At 45.3% G+C, this 21823-nt stretch overlaps 1 protein-coding gene across 1 annotated transcript in view; it reads right to left on the bottom strand.

Annotated features, from left to right (window-relative positions):
* The window catches only part of STX1B (syntaxin 1B), a 61178-nt gene that overhangs the window by 4872 nt on the left and 34483 nt on the right, over positions 1 to 21823 (bottom strand). Inside the window, exons 2-9 of the mRNA XM_079950298.1 lie at positions 16844 to 16918; positions 12102 to 12201; positions 11792 to 11866; positions 10665 to 10738; positions 10082 to 10190; positions 7069 to 7142; positions 6099 to 6236; positions 4983 to 5093 (exon numbers count right to left, since the gene is read on the bottom strand). Of these exons, the coding sequence (XP_079806424.1) occupies positions 4983 to 5093; positions 6099 to 6236; positions 7069 to 7142; positions 10082 to 10190; positions 10665 to 10738; positions 11792 to 11866; positions 12102 to 12201; positions 16844 to 16918 (756 nt within the window). The remainder of the gene's footprint in view (positions 1 to 4982; positions 5094 to 6098; positions 6237 to 7068; positions 7143 to 10081; positions 10191 to 10664; positions 10739 to 11791; positions 11867 to 12101; positions 12202 to 16843; positions 16919 to 21823) is intronic.

Genomic DNA, 21823 nt, shown 5'->3' with positions numbered 1-21823 from the left:
AAACAAAATGAAAGGAAGGATAAGATTCTGGAAAATATAAAAGAAGGAGAAAATAAACTGAGGTCTAAACCAAAGTCTCATGAGATTCTGAGAGAAATTAAGTTTTATCAGATGCAATATATGGAATTGATGAACCAGGAGATAGAATGGAAAATTAAGCAAATGAGACAGAGGACATTTGAATCAGCGGACAAATGTGGGAAACTTCTAGCATGGCAACTGAAGAAGAGACAGAAATTAAATACAGTCACAAGCCTGGAGGTGGATGGAAAGAACATCTTTAAACCAAATGAGATCAGCAACTGCTTTCAGAGCTATTTCAGGAGATTATATGCACAAGGGCCGGAAAACGAAGGAGACATAGAAGATTTTCTTAAGAAATATGGACTACAAAAAATTTCGCAACAAAGTATGTTGATTTAAAATGAGAAAATAACAGATCAAGAAATGGAGGGTGCCATTCAAAACATGCAATTAGGGAAATCTCCAGGACCAGATGGGCTAACCTCCAGATATTATAAAGCATTGAAAGAATGGCTAATACAGCCGCTTAAGGAGGTTTGTAACGAAATATTAGAGGGGGAAAAGGCACCTGAATCATGGAAAGAAGCATTTATTACACTTATACCAAAGACTGATACTGAAAAAAACCAGATCAAGAACTACCGCCCTATATCATTACTTAATGTGGATTACAAAATATTTGCTGACATTTTAGCAAAAAGACTGAAGAGGGTGTTAATGGAGGAGATTCATAAGGACCAGGCAGGCTTTCTCCCAGGAAGACACTTATCAGATAATGTAAGGAACATAATTGACATTATGGAACTGCTAACTGTAAATATTAATACGAAGGCAGTCCTAATTTTTGTGGACGCGGAGAAAGCCTTTGATAATATTTCTTGGAACTTCATGAAGAAGAATCTCCATGGGATGGGGGTAGGCCAAAGGTTTGAAAATGGTATAAGTGCAATATATTCTGAACAAAAGGCAAAGCTAATTGTAAATAACGTGGTTACTGATGAACTCTCCATAGAAAAAGGGACACGGCAGGGGTGCCCAATATCCCCATTACTTTTTATATCAGTCCTGGAGGTTTTGTTGAATATGATCAGGGGGGACCAGCTGGTAAAAGGAGTTCAGGTCGGAGCTAAACACTACAAATTGAAGGCATTTGCAGATGACCTATTATTGACTTTACAAGAGCCAGACACTAGTACAAAAAGAGTTTTAGAGTTAATTGAATTCTTTGGTCAGGTGGCAGGATTTAAGTTGAACAAACAAAAAACTAAAGTTTTGGAAAAAAACTTAACAAATGTTGAAAGAGAGAGATTCCAAAATGAAACTGGGTTAATGGTGGCAAAGAAAGTAAAATATTTGGGGATTAACATGACATCTAAAAATGTGAATTTATTTAAAGACAATTATGATAAATGCTGGACAGAGGTAAAGAAAGATCTAGAAATATGGTCGAACTTGAAGCTTTCCTTGTTAGGCCGAATCGCAGTGATCAAAATGAATGTATTGCCTAGAATGTTATTTTTGTTTCAGACACTACAAATTGTGGATAAACTAGATTGTTTCAAGAAGTGGCAGAAAGATATATCTAAATTTATCTGGCAGGGCAAAAAGCCCAGAATAAAATTTAAGATACTTACTGATGCAAAAGAAAGAGGGGGGTTTGCCCTGCCGGATTTAAGACTGTACTATGAATCGGCAGCTTTCTGCTGGTTGAAAGATTGGCTACTTCTTGAGAATGCAGACATTCTGGACCTGGAAGGATTTGATAACAGGTTTGGCTGGCATGCATATTTATGGTATGACGAGGTTAAAGTTCACAAGGGTTTTAAAAACCATATTGTTAGGAAAGCACTATATAATGTCTGGATTCGATACAAGGATTTGTTGGAAAATAAAACTCCTAGGTGGTTATCACCTATGGAGGCTAAGGAGGTGAAGAAACTTAATATAGAATCCAAATGGCCAAAATACTCTGAAATTTTAGAATAAGAAAGTGGTGAATTTAAACTACAGAGTTTTGAGAAATTAAAGTCTAAGGTACGAGATTGGCTCCATTACTATCAAATAATGGAAACTTTTAAACAGGACAGGAAAATTGGCTTCCAGGTGGAGAAATCGAAATTGGAAACAGAATTGTTAGAACCCAATACTAAGAATGTATCAAGAATGTATAATTTGTTGCTGAAGTGGAATACAATAGACGAGACAGTTAAATCAGCCATGATTAAATGAGCACAGGACATTGGTCATGACATTATGTTTGCTGACTGGGAACAGTTATGGACCACCGGTATTAAATTCACGGCATGTAATGCCTTAAGAGAAAATATTATGAAAATGATTTATAGGTGGTACATGACCCCAGTCAAGCTTGCGAAGATTTATCATCTGCCCAATAATAAATGCTGGAAATGTAATGAGACTGAAGGTACCTTCTTTCACCTTTGGTGGACCTGCCCAAAGATTAAAGCCTTTTGGGAAATGATCTATAATGAAATTAAGAAGGTACTTAAATGTACCTTTCACAAGAAACCAGAGGCATTTCTCTTGGGCATGGTCGGCCAATTGGTGTCAAGGAGGGATAGGACTTTTTTTATGTACGCCACTACAGCAGCAAGGATCCTTCTAGCAAAGTATTGGAAGACACAAGAACTCCCCACACTGGAAGAATGGCAGACGAAAGTGATTGACTTTATGGGATTGGCAGAAATGACTGGCAGAATCCGTGACCAAGAGAAAGAGACGGTGGAGGAAGACTGGAAGAAGTTCAAAGTTTATCTTAAGAACTGTTATAATATTGATGAGTGCTAAAATGTCAAGGGAAAGGAAGATACAGAATTGCAGCGGAAAATGTTTGTTGAATTAAGATGAAATTGAGAAAGATAATAAGTTTTAATTAATTGGAGTAAAGGGTTGCTGAAAAACTGTAAAATAAGGATGCAAAAAGGGTGAGGTATGGGGAAGTCCGAGAAAGAAGGGTTATGAAAATGAGGTTATGAAACTATATTAGTGTGTTTGTTTTTGTTTGTTGATGTGTGTATGTTGTTTGTCTTAAAATTGGAAAATTAATAAAAAAATATTTTTTTTAAAAAAACAAAAGCATGAAGCTGTGACTGCTGGAGTTTGCAAAGTGTCACCAACACAACTAGGCAACTCTTGGCGATTGGCCAATTGGTACCTCCAATCTCAACACTGCCTGTAACCCCCCCCCCTTTCAGACTTTGTTGTCTAAAACATCTGGAGGGCCGCAGGTCGCTGAAGCCTGTTATGATCCACAGGTCAACATTTCTGATTAATGTGTGATTTAGGATGAATACGTAGATTTTAATCAAGGGCTCCTTGCAAGAGCCCTTGTTGATAGCCTTATTGTAAAAGGACTGTATTCATAGATTCCTTTAAAAACAACCTTAATCCCAGTTCTGTCCCTATAATAATTGTTAACTGTTTTAATTCTCCAGTGTCTGTGTGCATAAAATTTTGATTGCATATAAAAATGCCTGCAAGGAAGGTCAATCAAGTTGCAGGACGCAAGGGAGAGGACTTTCCTAATGCTGGCCACAAATTTATGAAACTCTTCACCTGTTTAGACATGACCAGCCCTTTCTATTCAGGTTTCTAAATGAGCTTTTTCTTCTTGTAAAAAAAACTTACTCATTCCAACATGCGTTTCCTTGATGATTTCAGGTTGATGCTGTGGAAATGTATTTTTAAATCTTTCGGCCGAGAGCTATAATAAGCTCTTAACTGCTGTCAGTTTGTGGTGTTTAAAATAGTTGCTCGATTTTATAAACAGTTATGTTATGTACTGTCAGATGACTTGCAAGAGAGGCAACCTAACAATATTATAAGGAATAAATAAGGAACAGAGGGGAAAGAAACCCATTTGGTTCAGTTACCACAGGGGTGGGGATGATATCGAAATTTAATTAAAAAAACCCAAATAAATAAATTTCAGGCTGAGGGCCACGTTTCCTCATAGAAAGGCTTCTGGGGGCCACCTGCCAGCAGTGGGAGGGGCCAGAGGTAGAAGTGGGAGGTGCAAGACCTACGACTCTTACCTGTCTACAATCGCCTACATGCCACAAGCCAGAGTTTTCTACACAACATGCACACACAATTCACTCCATCCAGGGAAGCAAGAAACAATTGTCGCAGTTCAATGACACATTCCAGGCTGGCAGAAGCAGTCAAGGAGAGAGTGATGCATGGTCAGTGAGGGGCACAGGTGGCCTGGCAAGACTCCTGAGGGCCAGGGCAGATAGGCCTGGAGGGAATTCTCCACCCTTGAGTTACCATCATTTCCATTTAAAAGGGTTTTGGTTAGTATGGCTGTGAAACTCCTCCTTCTGAAGTGTTGGAGTCAGAGGAGATAGTACCAAAAGAGAAGGAGAAAAGGTCTGGTTCCAAATACGGCAGTTTCACTTCAGTTCAAAATTATAGTCATACCTTGGAAGTCGAACGGAATCCGTTCCGGAAGTCCGTTTGACTTCCAAAACTAAATCATGGCTTCTGATTGGCTGCAGGAAGCTCCTGCAGCCAATCAGAAGCCACGGAAGCTCCGTCAGACATTTGGGTTCCAAAAGAACGTTCGAAAACCGGAACAGTCTCTTCTGGGTTTGAGGCGTTTGGGACCCAAAACATCCGAGTTCCAAGGCGTTCAGGATCCAAGGTACGACTGTATGTGGCAAATATGCCACAGAAGCCACTGCATCCACTTTATTTTTCGCTCCCAAACCAACGTTAAGAATCTGGAATCCATAGGTAATTTCCTAATTGTGGAGATTTTCTCTTAGATCTCCCCTTCTTCTGAACTTGGCTTGACTCCTCAGTTTTCTGATCTCAGCCCTGCCTTCTCCAACACATTTTACTCATTCCAGGTTCTTGACTGCCTCTTGCACCTAGAGGGAAACATTAGCCCCTCTCTGCCTTCCTTGCCCCGTGTCCCAACCGCTCCTACTTACCCTCCGAGCCTTGCTCTGGTATTTTACAGCTTTCTTGGTGTCAGAGACGGCTCTTTCCACGTAATCAACAGAGTGCTCGACATTGTATTCAATGCGGTCAATCATCTCCCCCTGAAATGGTAGAAAGCGGCAACTTGTGAAGCTAAGGCGAGTTAATTCCGTCAATGGCTATGGCTGATAATCTGATCATCCTGACCCTTTCCTCTAAGGTTTACATATCCACAACAACCCTGCGAGGCTAACAACTAGCCAGAAACAATTCAATGAGTTTTTATGGCTCCATGGGTTTTGAACCCAAGTCTTTCCCAGTTCAAGCCCAACCCTCTGCGCTCATTGATTTGGTTTGTACATGTTTCATGTGAAGTACTCCACACACAAAATAACTCCCAGCCAAGCTTTAACTTGAGCAAAGGGATACAAACATGAAATCCTAGTTCTTGGTTGGGGGCAGGGGAGGTTGGCTGTCAGAGCTCAGCTTGGAAAATGTGCTTCTGAACATGTACAAAGTTTTCTTTATCAGCAAAGAGGAGCTTCAGGGTCCACTACTCACCTGAGAATACAGGGCAAGGTGAGAGAGGGAGAGAGGGGGGGGGGAGTTTCCAGGTAACTGAGCCCTGAGACTTCTCATTTTAGAATTTCAGAATTACAGATACTGAAACTATTATACTGAATCACGGTGATCCCTCTGCGCTGACTTCTGAGGGGTGTGTGTGATGAATTCTGTAGTCCCCAATTAAACTATTTTATTTATTTACTTATAAGCAGGACCTAGAACTGCTGTGTGGAGTGCTCCTGTTCAAGATTCCAGATTTTTATTTTTGCCTTTTTTATGATCACTGCCAGCCATTTTGCTTCCGATGGTGGTAGTACCCACAGAAGAGTCTCAGATGGAGATCTCAGAAACGCAGGTGGGTCAATGCTGGAGAATGTACCGGGGTCCTAAGCCATGCAGGGTGTTAAAGGTAAGGCATAGGGAGCCACTGGAATTGGGTTCCAAGCGGGGTATGATATGATCCCATCTCCTGGTCCCTCTCCGTTGTCTAGCAGCTGCGTTGTGAACTGACTGACTTACACAGCATCTTCAAGGACAGCTCCACATTGACTCTGCGGCCGTACCTGGCTCTCCACCAACATAGCCATGTCCACAAACATGTCATGAAGCTCCCGGATGCTGGTTTCCAGTTTGATAATCTCGTTGTGCCGGGTTTCGATCTCGTTCAGGGCCTGCTTCGTCATCTGTGAGTCCATTTTGATCTGAAGGAAACAACATGAGTCAAGACAAAAGAAAGACAGAAAGACAGACAGACAGAATTCTGCACTAAGGAAAACTCCTGCGCTCCAATGCCCCCACAACCCTCTGGGGAAGCCTCCACCCTACATTTTGAATAAACACTGTAAACTGACAAGCAATGATACAGATTGAAAGACAGAACCACACAGACTTGTTAAATGCGGCTGTTGTCCTAGGAACCACAGCTTCTGTTGTTGTTGTTGTTAAAGGTTGTATACCACCCTATACCTGTAGGTCTCAGGGTGGTTCACAACATAAAGTTACAATATAAAAGCAAAAAATACATGATAGAAATAATTAAAACAATTAACAGTACTATAATGTATACAAACTAATAAAAAGTACACTCCCAACAAAAGCCCCTAAACAATACCCCGGTCCACAAATACAAATTAACATATAACATTTGAAAACAATATAAAAGAACCCCACCCCCAAATAAAACAGCACCCACCCAAGTTAGAACCCCATTCCTATTAGAACAATGGGCCAAAGAGGTTAAGAGGAGGAACCCGGAGAGCCTGCTTCTTAAATGTTAAGAAATGTTGGCAAACTTCTATTCCCTATGACTATGAAGGGAAGCAGAGAAGAACAGGGCATTGTAATATCAGTGGTTGGGGTTTCAGCATCCTGCCTGACATTCTGCCCCTCCTTGAACCTGTTTACTTCATTCCCAGCCTGACCCATAAATTCCAAGGACCCCCAGCGCAGTTTCCTAGCAGAGCACCCCAACCCTGTCGTTTCCTAAGCTTGGAACCACAAGACGGCCATGTCTGACATGCTTGGGGTACGTACGTCATCGGTGAAGATTGCCAACTTTCCACTCTCCAGCATGTCTTCTAACTCCTCATTAGTTGTTGTCCTGCCAGCTGCCAAAAGGGAAGACCAGAGCCATGATGAATCACCACACTTTATAATACAGTCCCCACCTGCGGCATCGCCTTAGCACCCTGGCCTCCTGATGAGGAAACTGGCATATTGTTTGTTTTGATCTCCTTGTTTCCAGTTCATGTAAAAGTGAACAGGCTCCCTTCCACCAGTGAGGCGCACAACTACCAGCAAGAGGGTGGCAGGAGAATATGCTTTTAGGACAGCCCAGTGGTGTAGCGTGGGTTGCTAGCAGCTGGGGTCGCGTGGAAGGGAGGGAAACGGACTGGGTATGGATGTGCATTCAACTGCCTAATGGCGTCCGTGTCACTCAGGAGATCGCAGTCTCAGAGATAAGAAAAGAAGAGTCACTCTGTTGTCTGGAGAGGTCACTTCCTAGTTTGCATGGAGAAGCCATTTTCAATGGAGCCCAGCGATGGAAGCAGGAAGCCTGCATCAGACCCTCCACGTATCTTTATTTTCCAGGGACAGTCCAGGATTTACAGAAGCCGTCCCAGTTTCTGATTTGACCCCAGAATGTCCCTATTTTCATGGGAGAAATGTTGAAGGGTATGGACTTAAGTGACTCCTGAGCCAAGGAGATAAGTAGCTATGCAACCTTTAGAAGACAACCTTTAGAACCTTTAGAAGCAGCCCTGTATAGGGAAGTTTTTAGGGCAACCCAGTTACCATATTTTTCGCCCTATAGGACGCACTTTTCCCCCTCCAAAAATGAAGGGGAAATGTGTGTGCGTCCTGTGGGGCGAATGCAGGCTTTCGCTGAAGCCTGGAGAGCGAGAGGGGTCAGTGTGCACCGACCCCTCTCGCTCTCCAGGCTTCAGGAGAGCCGCAGCGCCAGCCCCACAAGGTCGGGGGACAGCGGGGAGGTGGAACGCCGCCATCCCGCTGTCTCCCGGTGTGGTTTGGAGGCTGACGGCGGGGAGACGCGTGCTTCTCCCCGCTGCCAGCCCCGCAAGCTCCGGGGACAGCTGGGAGGCGCAGCGCGTCTTCCCGCTGTCCCCGGACCTGGTCTGCAGGTGGGCGGCGGGGAGAAGAGCGCTTCTCTCCGCTGCCGGCCCCACAAGCGCCTGGGGGGAAATAATTTTTCCCCCTTTATTTCCCCCCCAAAAAAACTTGGTGCGTCCTATGGGCCGGTGTGTCCTATGGGGCAAAAAATACGGTAGATGGGTGGAGTATAGATAATGAAATAATAATAATAATAATAATAATAATAATTATTATTATTATTATTATTATTACGGAATAGGATGAAAGCACTTAGCTATAGACAGCAGCTCTGCCTATTAAAAACTCACAGGGGTTACTCGCCCCTATGAGGCAAAGGCAACTGCTACAAAAAAAACAGCCACAACGAAGTATGACTGAGGATGGGTTGGTGTGTGGCGGCTCCTCGCACTTCAGGTTGTAATAGTGCCAGCATTCACACCTGCTTGAGGTTATTGTGCGAGCCCAGCCCCCTGATCTCAGATAATAAGAGGCCAGCGGCCATCACAAGGCAGTGAAGAAAAGCCACTCTGCACATGCTCGGTAGGACTCTTGTCTTCATCATGGAGACCAAAGCTATCAGTAGCTACTATATGTTCTGCCTCCACTGTTGGAGGCAAGATACCTCGGAATACTAGTTGTCAGGAATCACAAGAGTGGAGAGTTGTCCTCAGGCCCTAACTTGGGTAAAGGTAAAGGGACCCCTGACCATTAGGTCCAGTCGAGGACGACTCTGGGGTTGTGATGCTCATCTTGCTTTACTGGCCGAGGGAGGTGGCGTACAGCTTCTGGGTCATGTGGCCAGCATGACTAAGCCGCTTCTGGCAAATCAGAGCAGCGCACGGAAACGTCGTTTACCTTCCCGCCAGAGTGGTACCTATTTATCTACTTGCACTTTGATGTGCTTTCGAACTGCTAGGTTGGCAGGAGCAGGGACCGAGCAACGGGAGCTCACCCCGTCGCGGGGATTCGAACCACCAACCTTCTGATCGGCAAGTCCTAGGCTCTGTGGTTTAACCTGCAGCACCACCCGCATCCCAACATAGGGTAGGGTTGCAATATTCCAAAAAGTGAATATCTGGACAGAAAAGTTTTTGAGCTTTTTTTTTGCCATACGTCCAGATTTTTCTGGACATCTTGCCAAGATCCCAAAGGACCAAAGGGAAGTGTTTGTGTCTGCTACAATGGCCTCTTGGATGCTACCAGCCCAGAGATGGAATGAAGAGATAACCCCGACCAGAGAAGAATGGCAAATCAAGTTGATGGAATATGCTGAAATGGCAAAACTAACTGGGATGCTCAGGAATCAAGAAGACAAGGAATTTTAAAAAAGAAAGGGAAATGTTTATAATGTATATACAAAATCATTGTAAACAGGTCAAAGCATTAGCAGGATTTTAAACACAATTGTAATGTAACAGAACGTATAGATAATTTAGGAAGATGAAAAATGTGCAAAGTATTGATATGCAGTTGAAAATAGAATCAATAGGATGGGATGGGGGCAGAGTCAGGAGAATCAGACTAATCTTGATAATTAGATTGGGAATTGTTTTTGTTGTATGTTTATATTTTGGAAAATCAAAAAATTGTTTCAGAGAGAGAGAGAGAGAGAGAGAGAGAGAGAGAGCCTCAAGACTCTTGTGTCCTTATCGCTAATGTCATATATTTTAGCTCTTTCCTCACTAGTTACCGGATGAATGCAATTGTAGGATCATAGAACTGCAAAGTTGGAAGGGACATCAAGGGTCATTCTGACCACCCCCAGACAATACAGGAATCACAGCTAAATAATCCCTGGCAGAATGCTACCCAACAGAATGCTACTCCTAGATCGTCAGAAAGTTCAATTTTTTTTTGGGGGGGGAACGTACCTAACAGGCCAGACCTAAGGAGGGAAGGCAGGAAATATATACAAGAGAGAGAATTAACGTACTTATCTCCAGCTGCCTCTGGATACGGTCCTTGCATCGGTCTCGATATTTGGACTGGGTTGTGTTGTATTCCGTCATCACCTCCACGAACTTGCGGGAAAGGGTCGAGTGCTAGGCAGCGAAATGGGGAGTCAGTCATGTTGGGGCAGAGAGGAAGGTACCAAAGAGAGCGGACTGTACCCCTCATTCCCTCCGCTCCCCTGTTTCAATTTAAGGCCCAAAACTACCGGTATTTATCACAGACCTTTGGGGAGTGTGTGTGTGTGTGTGTGTGTGTGTGTGTGTGTGGTGTATGGGAGGGGAAATTGTTACGCAAATGATCTAAAGCTTCTGGCTGGCTACTGTGAGAACAGAATGCTGGACTGGATGGGCCATTGGCCATTGCAGGTCTCCCCCCAGGGTTTAGATGCATGGATTTAAAAACAATTTGGTCAGCTAAAAGCCCCCCCCCCCCAATTAACCAGGAAGTTTTTTAAAAAAACAAAACATGCAATTTATTTTAAATATAAGTACTCTGGGGATGAAGGTGGGGGAAGAAGCAGAAGAAATAAGGCGAAATCCAATATATGTGACGAAGAAAAGTACCTGCGTTTTCCGGATCCGCAAGTCAGCCGAGGATCGGTTCTGCACCTCTTCCTGCTCGATTCCCTGCTCAATCGCTGTAGAGAGGACAATGGCAAAGAGATCAGGGCAGCTTTGGCGGAGAGTGAAGAGCTGTCCAGGTCAGAGCCTGGAGTTTCTGGGTTCTTCTCCTGCTGCCTCTAGTGGTGAGCTGCCAAGTTGCAGGTTCAAAGCTACCTAAGGGCTAGGACAGGAGCCAGCAACCTAAGGCGGCCCATGGAGGTCGTTTAACCAACCCATGGACCCCCACCGCCCGCACGGTCAGCTCCCGTGCACCACGCTAAAACAGCACGGAGCAGAGCGGGGACCACCTTCTGCAATGCTGTCCGGCTTCCCATTGGCTTGCGATGGTTTGACCTCTTTTCCGTTTTAACAGTACAAATTCTACAAACACCCTCCATATCTCCTCAGAATCATTTCTCCTGCATATTCCCCGTCCTACTCTATTCCAAACTTAAAAATGGAAAGCGTAATGCTGGTGGTCAACAAAAGAGGTTTAAAGACTGTCTCAAGGCAAATCTAAAAAAAAGTAGTATAAACACTGACAACTGGGAAACACTGGTCTGCGAGTGCTCCAATTGGAGAACAGCCTTCACCAAAGATGTCATGGGCTTTGAAGATACTCAAACTCAGAACGCAAGGGAGAAATGTGCTAAGAGGAAGGCACGCTTGGCAAATCCACACCGTGATCAACTCCCGCCTGGAAACCAATGCCCCCGCTGTGTAAGAACGTGTGGATCCAGAATTGGCCTCCAAAGTCACTTACGGACTCATTGTTAAAACCATGTTTATGGAAGACAATCTTACTCAGCTATGAGTGATCGCCAAAGTTAAAGAAAGAAAAAGAAGAATGGTACGTGTTAATTCCCACACCTCATTATACCATTCTTCTATTATATATTCTGCTAACCCTTCCACTTTTTGGCTATAATAATTTGTGCAGCTGTCAATAAGTTGGTGAGCAAGTCCTCCATAGCCTGCAAACCTCCCACTCCATCGTAAATGGATTACAATGCTACCTCTGGACTTTCGGTCTCATATATATATATATATATAATAACAACTCTATGCTGGGGAGACCCAGCTCTTACCTTTCAACTTGGAGCGCACCTTGTTGGCAGTCTTCTTGATGTCAGCTGTGAGATCCTCCAGTTCCTGCTTGGTCTCTACAAGGAAAATGCAAAAATAAATAAATGGGGGGAGTGTTTTGACAGCAGACCTGGGAGATGATTGAACTGTGTCCGTCCCCCCCCCCCATGCATTGTTTGCCTTCATCCTTGTGCAGGATCTAGAGAGAGAGCATTGCACACCCATCTTGGGCAAATTCACGCATGGCACAGGGCTTGTGCAAGCGCCATGGGACAGCATCACTAGACGTGACCCTCTGGGTGTTCCACTCACTCTCATCTGGGTTGGGGGCAGCCAAGATGGCACTGTGCTGCTTCTTCACCAGTTCCACATCTTCCGAGAGTTTCTCAATGCATCCGCGGATCTCCTCCACCTGGGGAAAGACAGGGAGTCAAGAAATGAGCATAGGACCTCCCTCCTGTTGTGGTTCCTTGAATGCCCACTGCTAAGTAATTGATACGGTGACCCAGGACTGCCACGGTCAATACGGGTCCTCTATGCTGCATTTAGCCAATCGTGGAGCCACAGAACTCTTAAGCTTGGAGGAGATTCCATGAAGGAGCCACAGAGGCGGGAAAAGGAGAGAGCGATACACAGGCCTCGTTTCCACATTCCGCCATGTGCAGAGCGAGAGCATCAGGCAGGAGGGGGAAGTACCTCTGTCACCAAACATCTATGGTACACTACCAAGGTCCTGGCATTAATTTACAACACCCTGATCAACTTAGGTCCAGGGTACCTTGGGGACTGCTTGAACCCTTACATAATCTGCAGTAATCTTGTTAGTTGTTCCCTGAGTTGGTCAGGATCATTTCACAACAAGGAACTGAGATTTTGGTGCCATAGGGCCAGGATCGTGGAATAATCTGCCAATGGAAATACAGTGGGTGCCTTCTGTTTAATTTTTAAAAATAATTAATAATACAACTGCCCACAATATTTAACTGATTTTAAGTTTTTTTTTAAAAAAATGCTCTTTATGGCATGGTTTTATGTACAATTGTGTAAAACCACTCTGATATTTATTTTTTTAATGAACAACAGTATATAAATATTCTTTATAAATGAATAAAAACAAATATTTCTTTGCACTGACAGTTTTGCTACAGTTCACTGAGACTATGATCTCTTTGGCAGATTGCAATACAAAAACATGCAATATAAGAAATAAACAAGGCAGCCAATTAAAAAAGCAATAGGAATATTGAATGCAGACATGTCACAGAGTAGCTGACTGAAGCTTGGGGACTTCTGGCGGTCCATGAACTACAGTTTGGGAAACTCTGACTTAAATGTTCCCTAAATACCTTTTTGTCGGTCTGATAAGAGTAGTTTTCCTCAGTTAAATGAATGTAAGGCCTCAGCATGGCCACCAGGGAGCACTGTGCTGAAGAAAGGAGTTGAAATACGGGGCCCGGAGGCAAACTACCAGGAGACGCTCTCCAAGGTCCTGAAATCTGCAGCCGACTCGCCCACGACAGACAATAGCTTGCTGGTGCCCCTCAATCAAGCATCACAAATCCTGGGCCCGCCCTGGCTTCCCTCATGCAGCGGAATCACAGTTTCAGGTTCGATGGGACAGCTGCATATTCCTCAGGGTCCCGTCCAAGTCTACAGTTCTATGATTCTATGTTGGAACAGAGCGCAGCTTTCGAACTCAGGTCTGCCTCAGTCGTGTATAAAGAGGGGTGTGAACTAAGAGGATTTGTAGGACATATGGAGTTCATCCCCACCCATTGTTTAACTTCCCCAGAGTTTCTCCCCGTGAGGGCTTTTCCTCCCCTACAGACCCACTTACAGAGCTAGAGCACAGCTGAGGGAAAATGACTTCATAAATGAGGTTTCAGCGAGGCAGCCACCAATTTAGTAGTTCTCTTTGGGGGAAGCTGCCAGTCTAAGCAGGAGTGGGGCAGGCCTAGGTCTTAAATAGATGGGTCTTCCACTATCATATGTAGCCTGAGCCCAAATGTCCACAAATTGATCCAGTGTGGCGTAGTGGTTAGAGGCTCAGACTAGGACCCGGGAGGCCAGGGTTAAAATCACCACTCTGCCATGCAGCTCGCTGGGTGACCTTGGGCCAGTCACTGCCTGTCAGCCTAATCTACCTCTCAGGGTTGTTGTGGGGATTAAATGGGGGGGGGGACCACGTATACCGCCTCGAGATGACTGGAGATTAAAGGGGGGCCACAAAAGCAATAAATAAGATTGGATCGTTAATTACGGGTCTCACTGGTAACTAACTCCCTGATGAGTGCTGAGACTGATAAGAATCCAGGCACCCACCGGAAAAGATTGCAAGAATGTTTACAATCTTGGGTCAAAGCTACGCAACAACATTTGCTAATTTTGCATGAAATGATGCAATCTGTATGCTTTATTTGAGAGAGGGAGGGTGAGTGGGCTGTAGGTGGTTTTTTTTAAAAAATAGAACTTGGAATTCAAAGGAAAGGGAGGCAAGAGCTGTCTGAGGCATGGATTTCCTGCAAGCAGCCACAGCACGCTGCGGAATTGCTTCAGAGAAACGGCAAGATTTCTCCGGGGTGTAGTGCGATGATCTCAGCCACGAGTTGCGACTTGTGAACAAGACCCAACAAGCGAACGTGGATTTCACAGTTGTGGGTGGCTGCCATCCTGGTGGCATCTCTCTGCCTCCCCCCCCCCAATCCTTCCACCTCTGACGCCTGCCCAATCGCAGAGGCTGCATAGAATCATTAACAAGATGCTCTTGCATACTAAAAGCCATGCTGCTTGAATATTAATGCGCTCAGCTCTCATGCAGATCCCAGGCACATGTCTAAGCAGGAGTTAATTCAGGGCATGGGGGCTCATAGGCTCCATCTCCTATGCAAAAGCAGGCTGTGAAGAAGTGGGAAGGAGAGGACCTGGAACAAGGGTGGCCACCTTCTCTAATCCTGGCAGCCATTTGGTTTCCGCACAGCGGTCTGGGAGCTGGAAGTATGTATTGCTGCACAAAACCGACCTCTTTATGGGTTCTCAGACTCTATAATGAAGCAAAAGCTCTCCAGCATGAAAGGACCTCATTGTTCAGAGGCAAATAGGCTCAGGCACGGCTGAGGAATGACGTACCAAACCCAAAACAAGAGGAAACATTAAACTGTAGAATCTCTCCCTCCCTCACACAGACCATAGCTGTCAACATTTCCTTTTTTTAAAGGGAAATTCCCTTATTCCGAATAGGATTCCTCGTGAGAAAAGGGGAAAGTTGACAGCTATGACACAGACACTCCTTTTGAAAACTATTTCTTTCCCTTACGCTTTGAAACCTAGGGTTGTAGCCAATGCTACTCAAGAGTAGCCCCATTGAAATGAACACAACTAAAAGGTTCGTTAATTTCAGTAAGTCTACTCTGAGCATAGGAGCCAACTCCTAGGGGCTGAGGTCCCTTTGGCCCTCCCAATAAAATATCTGAGGGGACCAGGGTCCACCAAAATTGACGGGCATTGCCATCTTGTGATTGATTATGCAGGACAGGGCTTACCTCCCCCAAAAAAATTTTATTCAAGTTGGCACCCCTGAATCTGAGGAAATTTAAGCTGGAGATAACCCCTAAATGGTTGTCAGCTGGTCTCCTTAAATATGTGTCTGCCCTGATCATTAAATAATGTGTTTTGAGTGAGGGGGTTTCGTTTTCAGAGGGGGTTTAAGCTTCCCTGCTCACCGTTGACTCCCTTGCAGTCTATCTCTTTGGCCAAGGGGGAAATGCTTCAGACGAGGGGCTGTGGGGAAGAAGAAGCAGGCAAGGGGGCAGGTTCAGCTCCCCTCCCCTCATTCCTCCTCTTTTGCTTTTGTGAGAGAGAGAGTGATTGGGTGAGGCCTAGGTTTAAAGAGGCAGGCCTGCTGCTATCGTGCCCTTTTCAGGCCTCAGAGAACTTGTTTTTAAAATGAAATAAACGTGTTTGCTGATTGCCACATGAACGAGACAACAGTATATACCAGTACAGTCGTACCTTAGTTGACGAATGACTTGCGAGTCAAACGTTTTGGCTTCCAAATGCCGCAAATCTGAAAGTGTGTGTTCCGGTTTGTGAACGTTCTTTTGGAACCCGAACATCTGGCACAGCTTCCACAGCTTTCGATTGGCTGCAGGAGCTTCCTGCAGCCAAGTGGAAGCCGTGCCTTGGTTTCTGAACATTTCAGAACTCAAATGGCCTTCCAGAACAGGTTCTGTTTGGCTTCCAAGGTACGACTGTAGTAGACATCAAGTGTTAAAACAAGTGACAAGTATAGCCTGCAATATGCCAAATCAGCCATCCCAGTGCCATCCAGATGTTCTGTACTACAACTCCCATTAGTCCTGGACATGATGGGAGTTGTAGTTCAGAAAAACTGGAGGGCACCAGGTTTGCAAAGGCTAGCCCATAGAGTCATGGGTTCTTAAGCTATATTTCAGTGCAACCTCCCTTAGCCATGGCTCAAGAAGTTAAGCTTCTACAGAAAAGGGAGAGGGACCCTTTGCCCTCCACATGCTGTCGAGCTTCATTTCCCATCAGTCCCAGCCAGCACAGCCAAAGGGCAAGGCTGATGGGAACTGTAGTCCAGCATCATCTGGAGTTGCCACAGGTTCTCTGCCACTGGTCAAGCTCTCATGACTGTTGAGATAAGCTTCAAAATATATGGACAAAACATGGGGAGATGTCAGAAGCCGGAAAGGAGTATGATTACTCAAGAGGTAGGACTTGGTACAATACGTACTGCAGCCTTCACCTCCCCTAGTGTCTTCCAGCTGCTTTGGACTACAACTCCCATCAGCCCCAGCCCTTATGCGAGTTGTAGTCCAAAAAAGCAGGAAGGCACCAGGTTGGCGAACGCTGATGTAATTCAAGCAGAGCACCAGATAAATGAGAGCATAACAATAGACCAAAGAAGAGCCCATACCAAGGTCCATGCCAGGGTTGGGGGACCTGCAGCCTTCCAGATGTTAGACCACAAATATCAGCATCCCTGACCACTGACCATGCTGCTGTGACACCTTCAAGGCTGTCCTTCCTCTTACCTGTTCGAAGAACTCATCCATGAAATGGTCTCGGTCCACGTGCACCACCTCTTCCTCATCGTCGCTGTCTTTGGCCTGCCCAAGAGACAACATTTCCACAGGTTAGGACACCCTCCTGGCTCTGTCCTCAAAGATACCCTGATGCTCTCCTCTTCTGTGTGTTTCCAAGCACACATATCATGTAGCCAATTGCCATTTCTTCACTACACAATGAAAAGTGGGAGGGGGAACCATTTGGGGGAAAGCAGCAAGCTTTTAACCTTTCCCAATTGCCCCTTCTCCCCTATTTAAGCAGGTGCACACAGACACTCAGCAGATTCCCCCAACCAGTATTTCAGGCCCTTGTTTCTGTTGCAAATATCCATGTTCCTTCCTAGGCCTCATTCTTTTCCACCCTCTTTCTCTCTGATTTGCCTCTTGCATTCACTTCATGATTCTTTATCTGTATTTCGGTGGAGCAGAGCAGCAGTTTCGCCCTAGCCCATACGGCATCATCAACAGTAAATATGCTTGGGGTGAATCCCCTCTTCCTACCTTAATTAAGAGATGTTGCCAACCTTCAGAAAGGAAGAATTAGATAGCCCTGGTTTCTGAAAGGCGCCATTGCTATGCCTCTCCTAACATGAATCTCGTAACACGAAATCACCATCCTCAGCAGAAAACAAGCCAAGAAAACATGACTGAAAGGGCAAGTGTGAGACTTCACACTTCACACCCTTCAGCAAAAGTTTGTTAGGGAGAAAGGGAATGACCAGGGGAGCCAGGAAAATGACACATATCCAGTGAGAAGGAAGAAGTGGAGGAGTGTTTGTGGTTGCTACATGCTTTGGGTTCAGTCCACCTCATTTTTAATTCTAAGGCTCAGCCCTGGAATAAGCGAAGCAATAATGAAGACTTGACTGTAGCTGACCACATGCAGAGATGTCGGCTTTGCTATGGGTTAACCACAACCAGCCCCTATTCATTTATTTAAAAAATATTGCTAACCACCCTTCGTCAACTGATTCCTGTGGAATATACAAAATTGTGGGTAAGGCCCCTTGACATCTGGGATTAAAAACAGGGTGATCAGGGAATGCAGAGCATGCTCCCACTAGGCAAACTTGAAATGTCACAACTCACATTTTAAAAATTAAGAACTGTCTAAAACCCCAAGAGGGAGAAGTAACAGATTAATCTTCTCAAACTGGCAACGAAATCCAGGAATCATGCCTTCCTGCTCTACACCTGTTTCTGGCTCCTAGAGCTGAGGAGAAAACTTGAGGGCCTGTTTTCTAGAAATGCACCCAGTTTCCTTTTGGATCTAAAAGGAAATCCCAGGAGACCCAGTTCCCCACACTTCCATCCCACAAGGCCTCATTTCCGTTCCAGAGCAGAAGAGTCGGGTTAGAGAACCCAAAAGAAATACCACAAACAGTTGCCTCACGCAGGGGGGAAAACTATTTGTGGACTAGACAGGCCCAGCCTCCAAGCTTCCTTTTAACTGTGTGGTCATGATGACTTGTGTTCATGATGGCATGGGGTGGTTATTCACAATCTCACTTTCATGACTGGTTTGCAGGTGCAACAGTTTGAGGGCATACATATTGCTTTGTTTCCGGTCTCATAACTTCCTCCTGAAATCCCCCAACATTTCATTATACCGCCATATTCTGGGAAGTGTGTGTTTGTTATGTCCTGCTTTGCCCCTCCAAATCATGACAACGTGACAGCACCCAGCAAAGACTAAGGTAAAGGTACCCCTGACCATTAGGTCCAGTTGTGGCCGACTCTGGGGTTGTGGCGCTCATCTCGCTTACTGGCCAAGGGAGCCGGCGTACAGCTTCCGGGTCATGTGGCTAGCATGACTAAACCACTTCTGGCAAACCAGAGCAGTACATGGGAACGCTGTTTTACTTTCCCGCCGGAGCGGTACCTATTTATCTACTTGCACTTTTTGGCGTGCTTTTGAACTGCTAGGTTGGCAGGAGCAGGGACCGAGCAAGGGGAGCTCACCCTGTCGTGGGGATTCAAACCGCCAACCTTCTGATCGTCAAGTCCTAGGCTCTGTGGTTTAACCCACAGCGCCAGCTGCGTCCCCCCAGCGCCACCTGCGTTCCCCCAGCAAAGACTACAGGACCACTAATGAATGTATCCTGCCACATGCCATTAATGCATGAGTTGTTCATTGGTGGTGAATGGTCCAAACACCAGTCTGCTTCATTAGCGGTCTAGCAAAGACCCCCCAGCAAAGACTACAGAACCACTAATGAAGCGGACTGGTGTTTGCACAGTCTGGTATAAATTCACCACCAATGAACAACTCATGCATCAATGACATGTGGCAGGATACATTTGCAACACACACACACACACACACACACCACCACCAGTCTGGAGGGGCTTTGGGTGATCTGAGGGCATCTCGGGGTTGAACGTTTCCACATGAGAAAGAAAGAAAAAAACCCTCACATAGAAAACTTCCTTATCAACGAAAGCTAGACAATAGCCTTTCTTAACACCTGGCTTTCTAGGAGCAGAGCATTTCAATTTTTTTAGTTTAGGAAAGAAAGTCAATCATGGGTGCTCCACGTAAAGTCCAGAAGTGGTTATCTCCTATGTGAATGGCAGCTTAGCACTAAGAGTTAAATTGTGGTCGGTCTATCTGTCTGTCTCCCCCACCCTTACCTCCCATTCCATATCCCATAGTTCCTTGCAGCAGTTGTCAAGGCCAAAAAAAGCCCTGCCTTCTCAGCCGAGATGCCACATTTCTTCTTATATAAGTGCAACCCCCCAAAACTCGATTTAACCTGAGGCGACAAGTCGGAGGGAGATGGGCTCAGCCACTTGGAAGGCAGCACACACACACACACACACACACACCCGGTTCCCTGCCACTTGCGCTGCTCCACAAGGCAGGAGAAAGCTGGCGATCAGGGCAGCGGGGAAGGAATAGCGACGGAGAAGGCTCTCTGGCCTGGCACCACGGGGAAAGGAATTGGAGAGAGGGATTTGCAGGGAGAAGCTGTGTTTTGGACCAGTGCCTGGCTCCGTCTCCTGGAGGGCAGTTTGTGACGAAGCTCTCTCATCGCATTCTCCTTTCGTCCAAGGTCACAGCTAAGCGATCTGGAACAGTGACATAATAACACATGCACACAAACAGCCGCTCGCACTTCCAGTGTGCTGGGAATGCGTGTGCACGCAGAGACCGGGCGGGGTGGCTCGAGGGCAGCGCCACATCACCTCGGCAGACTATCAGATTCCTTTTCTCCTTCCAGGAAAACCATCACCCCCAAAATAACCAGCCTGGTTACGGAGGACAAAATAAAATATATAAATAAGAATCAAAATCCTCCCCTCTTCCCTCCCGTCTCCTTTCTTTCTGCAGTACAGTGGTACTTCGGGTTACATATGCTTCAGGTTACATACGCTTCTGGTTACAGACTCTGCTAACCCAGAAATAGTGCTTCAGGTTAAGAACTTTGCTTCAGGATGAGAACAGAAATTGTGCTCTGGCGGTGCGGCAGCAGCAGGAGGCCCCATTAGCTAAAGTAGTGCTTCAGGTTAAGAACAGTTTCAGGTTAAGTACGGACCTCCGGAACGAATTAAGTACTTAAGCCGAGGCACCACTGTAGAAGGATCTGTGATAATTTTAAAGAGTTGGTTTTCCTCAGAAGATGCAACACTGGCCCACAGATGTCAAACCAACCGTGGTCCCTTCTCATGTCCCGTTCCTGCCCCCTACCCAACTTATGAGTAAGGGGCAGGCAGGGGCAGGGGGCAGGAAGGAACACACACAAATAGAGAGAGGTGGAGTTGTGGCGGGGTTGGTGGCTGTCTGCTTGTCTGCAGGCCACAGGGAGAATATTTTCCCTTTCCCACTTCTAAACCCATTTAAAGAGTAACAGCTGCCCACCTCACCCTCTCAACTAGGAATGTAAAGAGTGACAGCAAAGCACTGGCAACATTGCCCACTGATTATTAACGTTTTCCTCTATGGTCATGAGGTCTAGCAGCTTTTTAAGAAGGAGCAGAAGGAGAAGAAGTCAGAATCACAGCAGGTCCACTGGGAAAATACTACAGGGGAGGTTAGGAGACCACAGTGGGCAAGCATGTTACCGAAACACTGCTAAAGTTCAATTTTACTTCACGTTTATTTACTTTTCTGCAACTGTAGATCCCCAAGGCTGCTGGAGAGGGCCTTCTCAGTGGCTGCTCCCAGACTTTGAAACTCCCTCCCTAGAGAAGTTAGGCTTTTAAAGGAAGGGCTAGTGCCACACTGTTTTTATTGTTATTATCTGTATGTTTTAAACAGACCATATATAGTGTGTGTGTTTTGATTTTATTAATGTTTAAATGATTTTTAATTATTCCCTCTCTATCTGTTTAGCTGTTTTTATTTTATCTGTAAGATGCCTTGAGCCCCTGTAAAGGAAAAGGACAGGGAATATAATATAATATAATATAATATAATATAATATAATATAATATAATATAATATAATATAATATAATATACATAGGGTTTCATAATGATAATGCACAGGGTTTGAAACCATCCCCTATCCAGGCATGACTAGACCTATTTAGTTTCAGCAAGGTTGCTGTATCATGTGCCTTTACCTTATAGTCCAAGTACAACCAATCACCTCTCCTTTTGTCCTCTTTTATTTGAATATGAGGATTCTATAGTGAGCCGATTGGCTCCTCCAGCCATCTTCCTGTTGGACCATGTGGCTGGATGCAGGGTGCATGACTGGCTCCTTTCCAGAGCCATTTGCATTGATGTTCTGTGTCACTCCTGGCTGGCCCAGGCAATTAACCTACCTTAGCTTTGGATGCTTGGCAACCCCCATATATATTCTCAAACGCTGCTCAGGTTGCTAATTTGCATGACGAAAGGAGACGCAGGCCAAGGTCATCTCCTGGCAAGAATGGGCAAACGGAACCAGGCAAATGGTTCGTCCCTCTGCAATAGTGACAAGATCTGGATGATTCAGAA

This window comes from Podarcis cretensis (genome assembly GCF_951804945.1).
Source record: "Podarcis cretensis genome assembly, chromosome: 13".
Taxonomy (NCBI): domain Eukaryota; kingdom Metazoa; phylum Chordata; class Lepidosauria; order Squamata; family Lacertidae; genus Podarcis; species Podarcis cretensis.
This window is presented reverse-complemented; position numbering and strand designations above follow the sequence as displayed.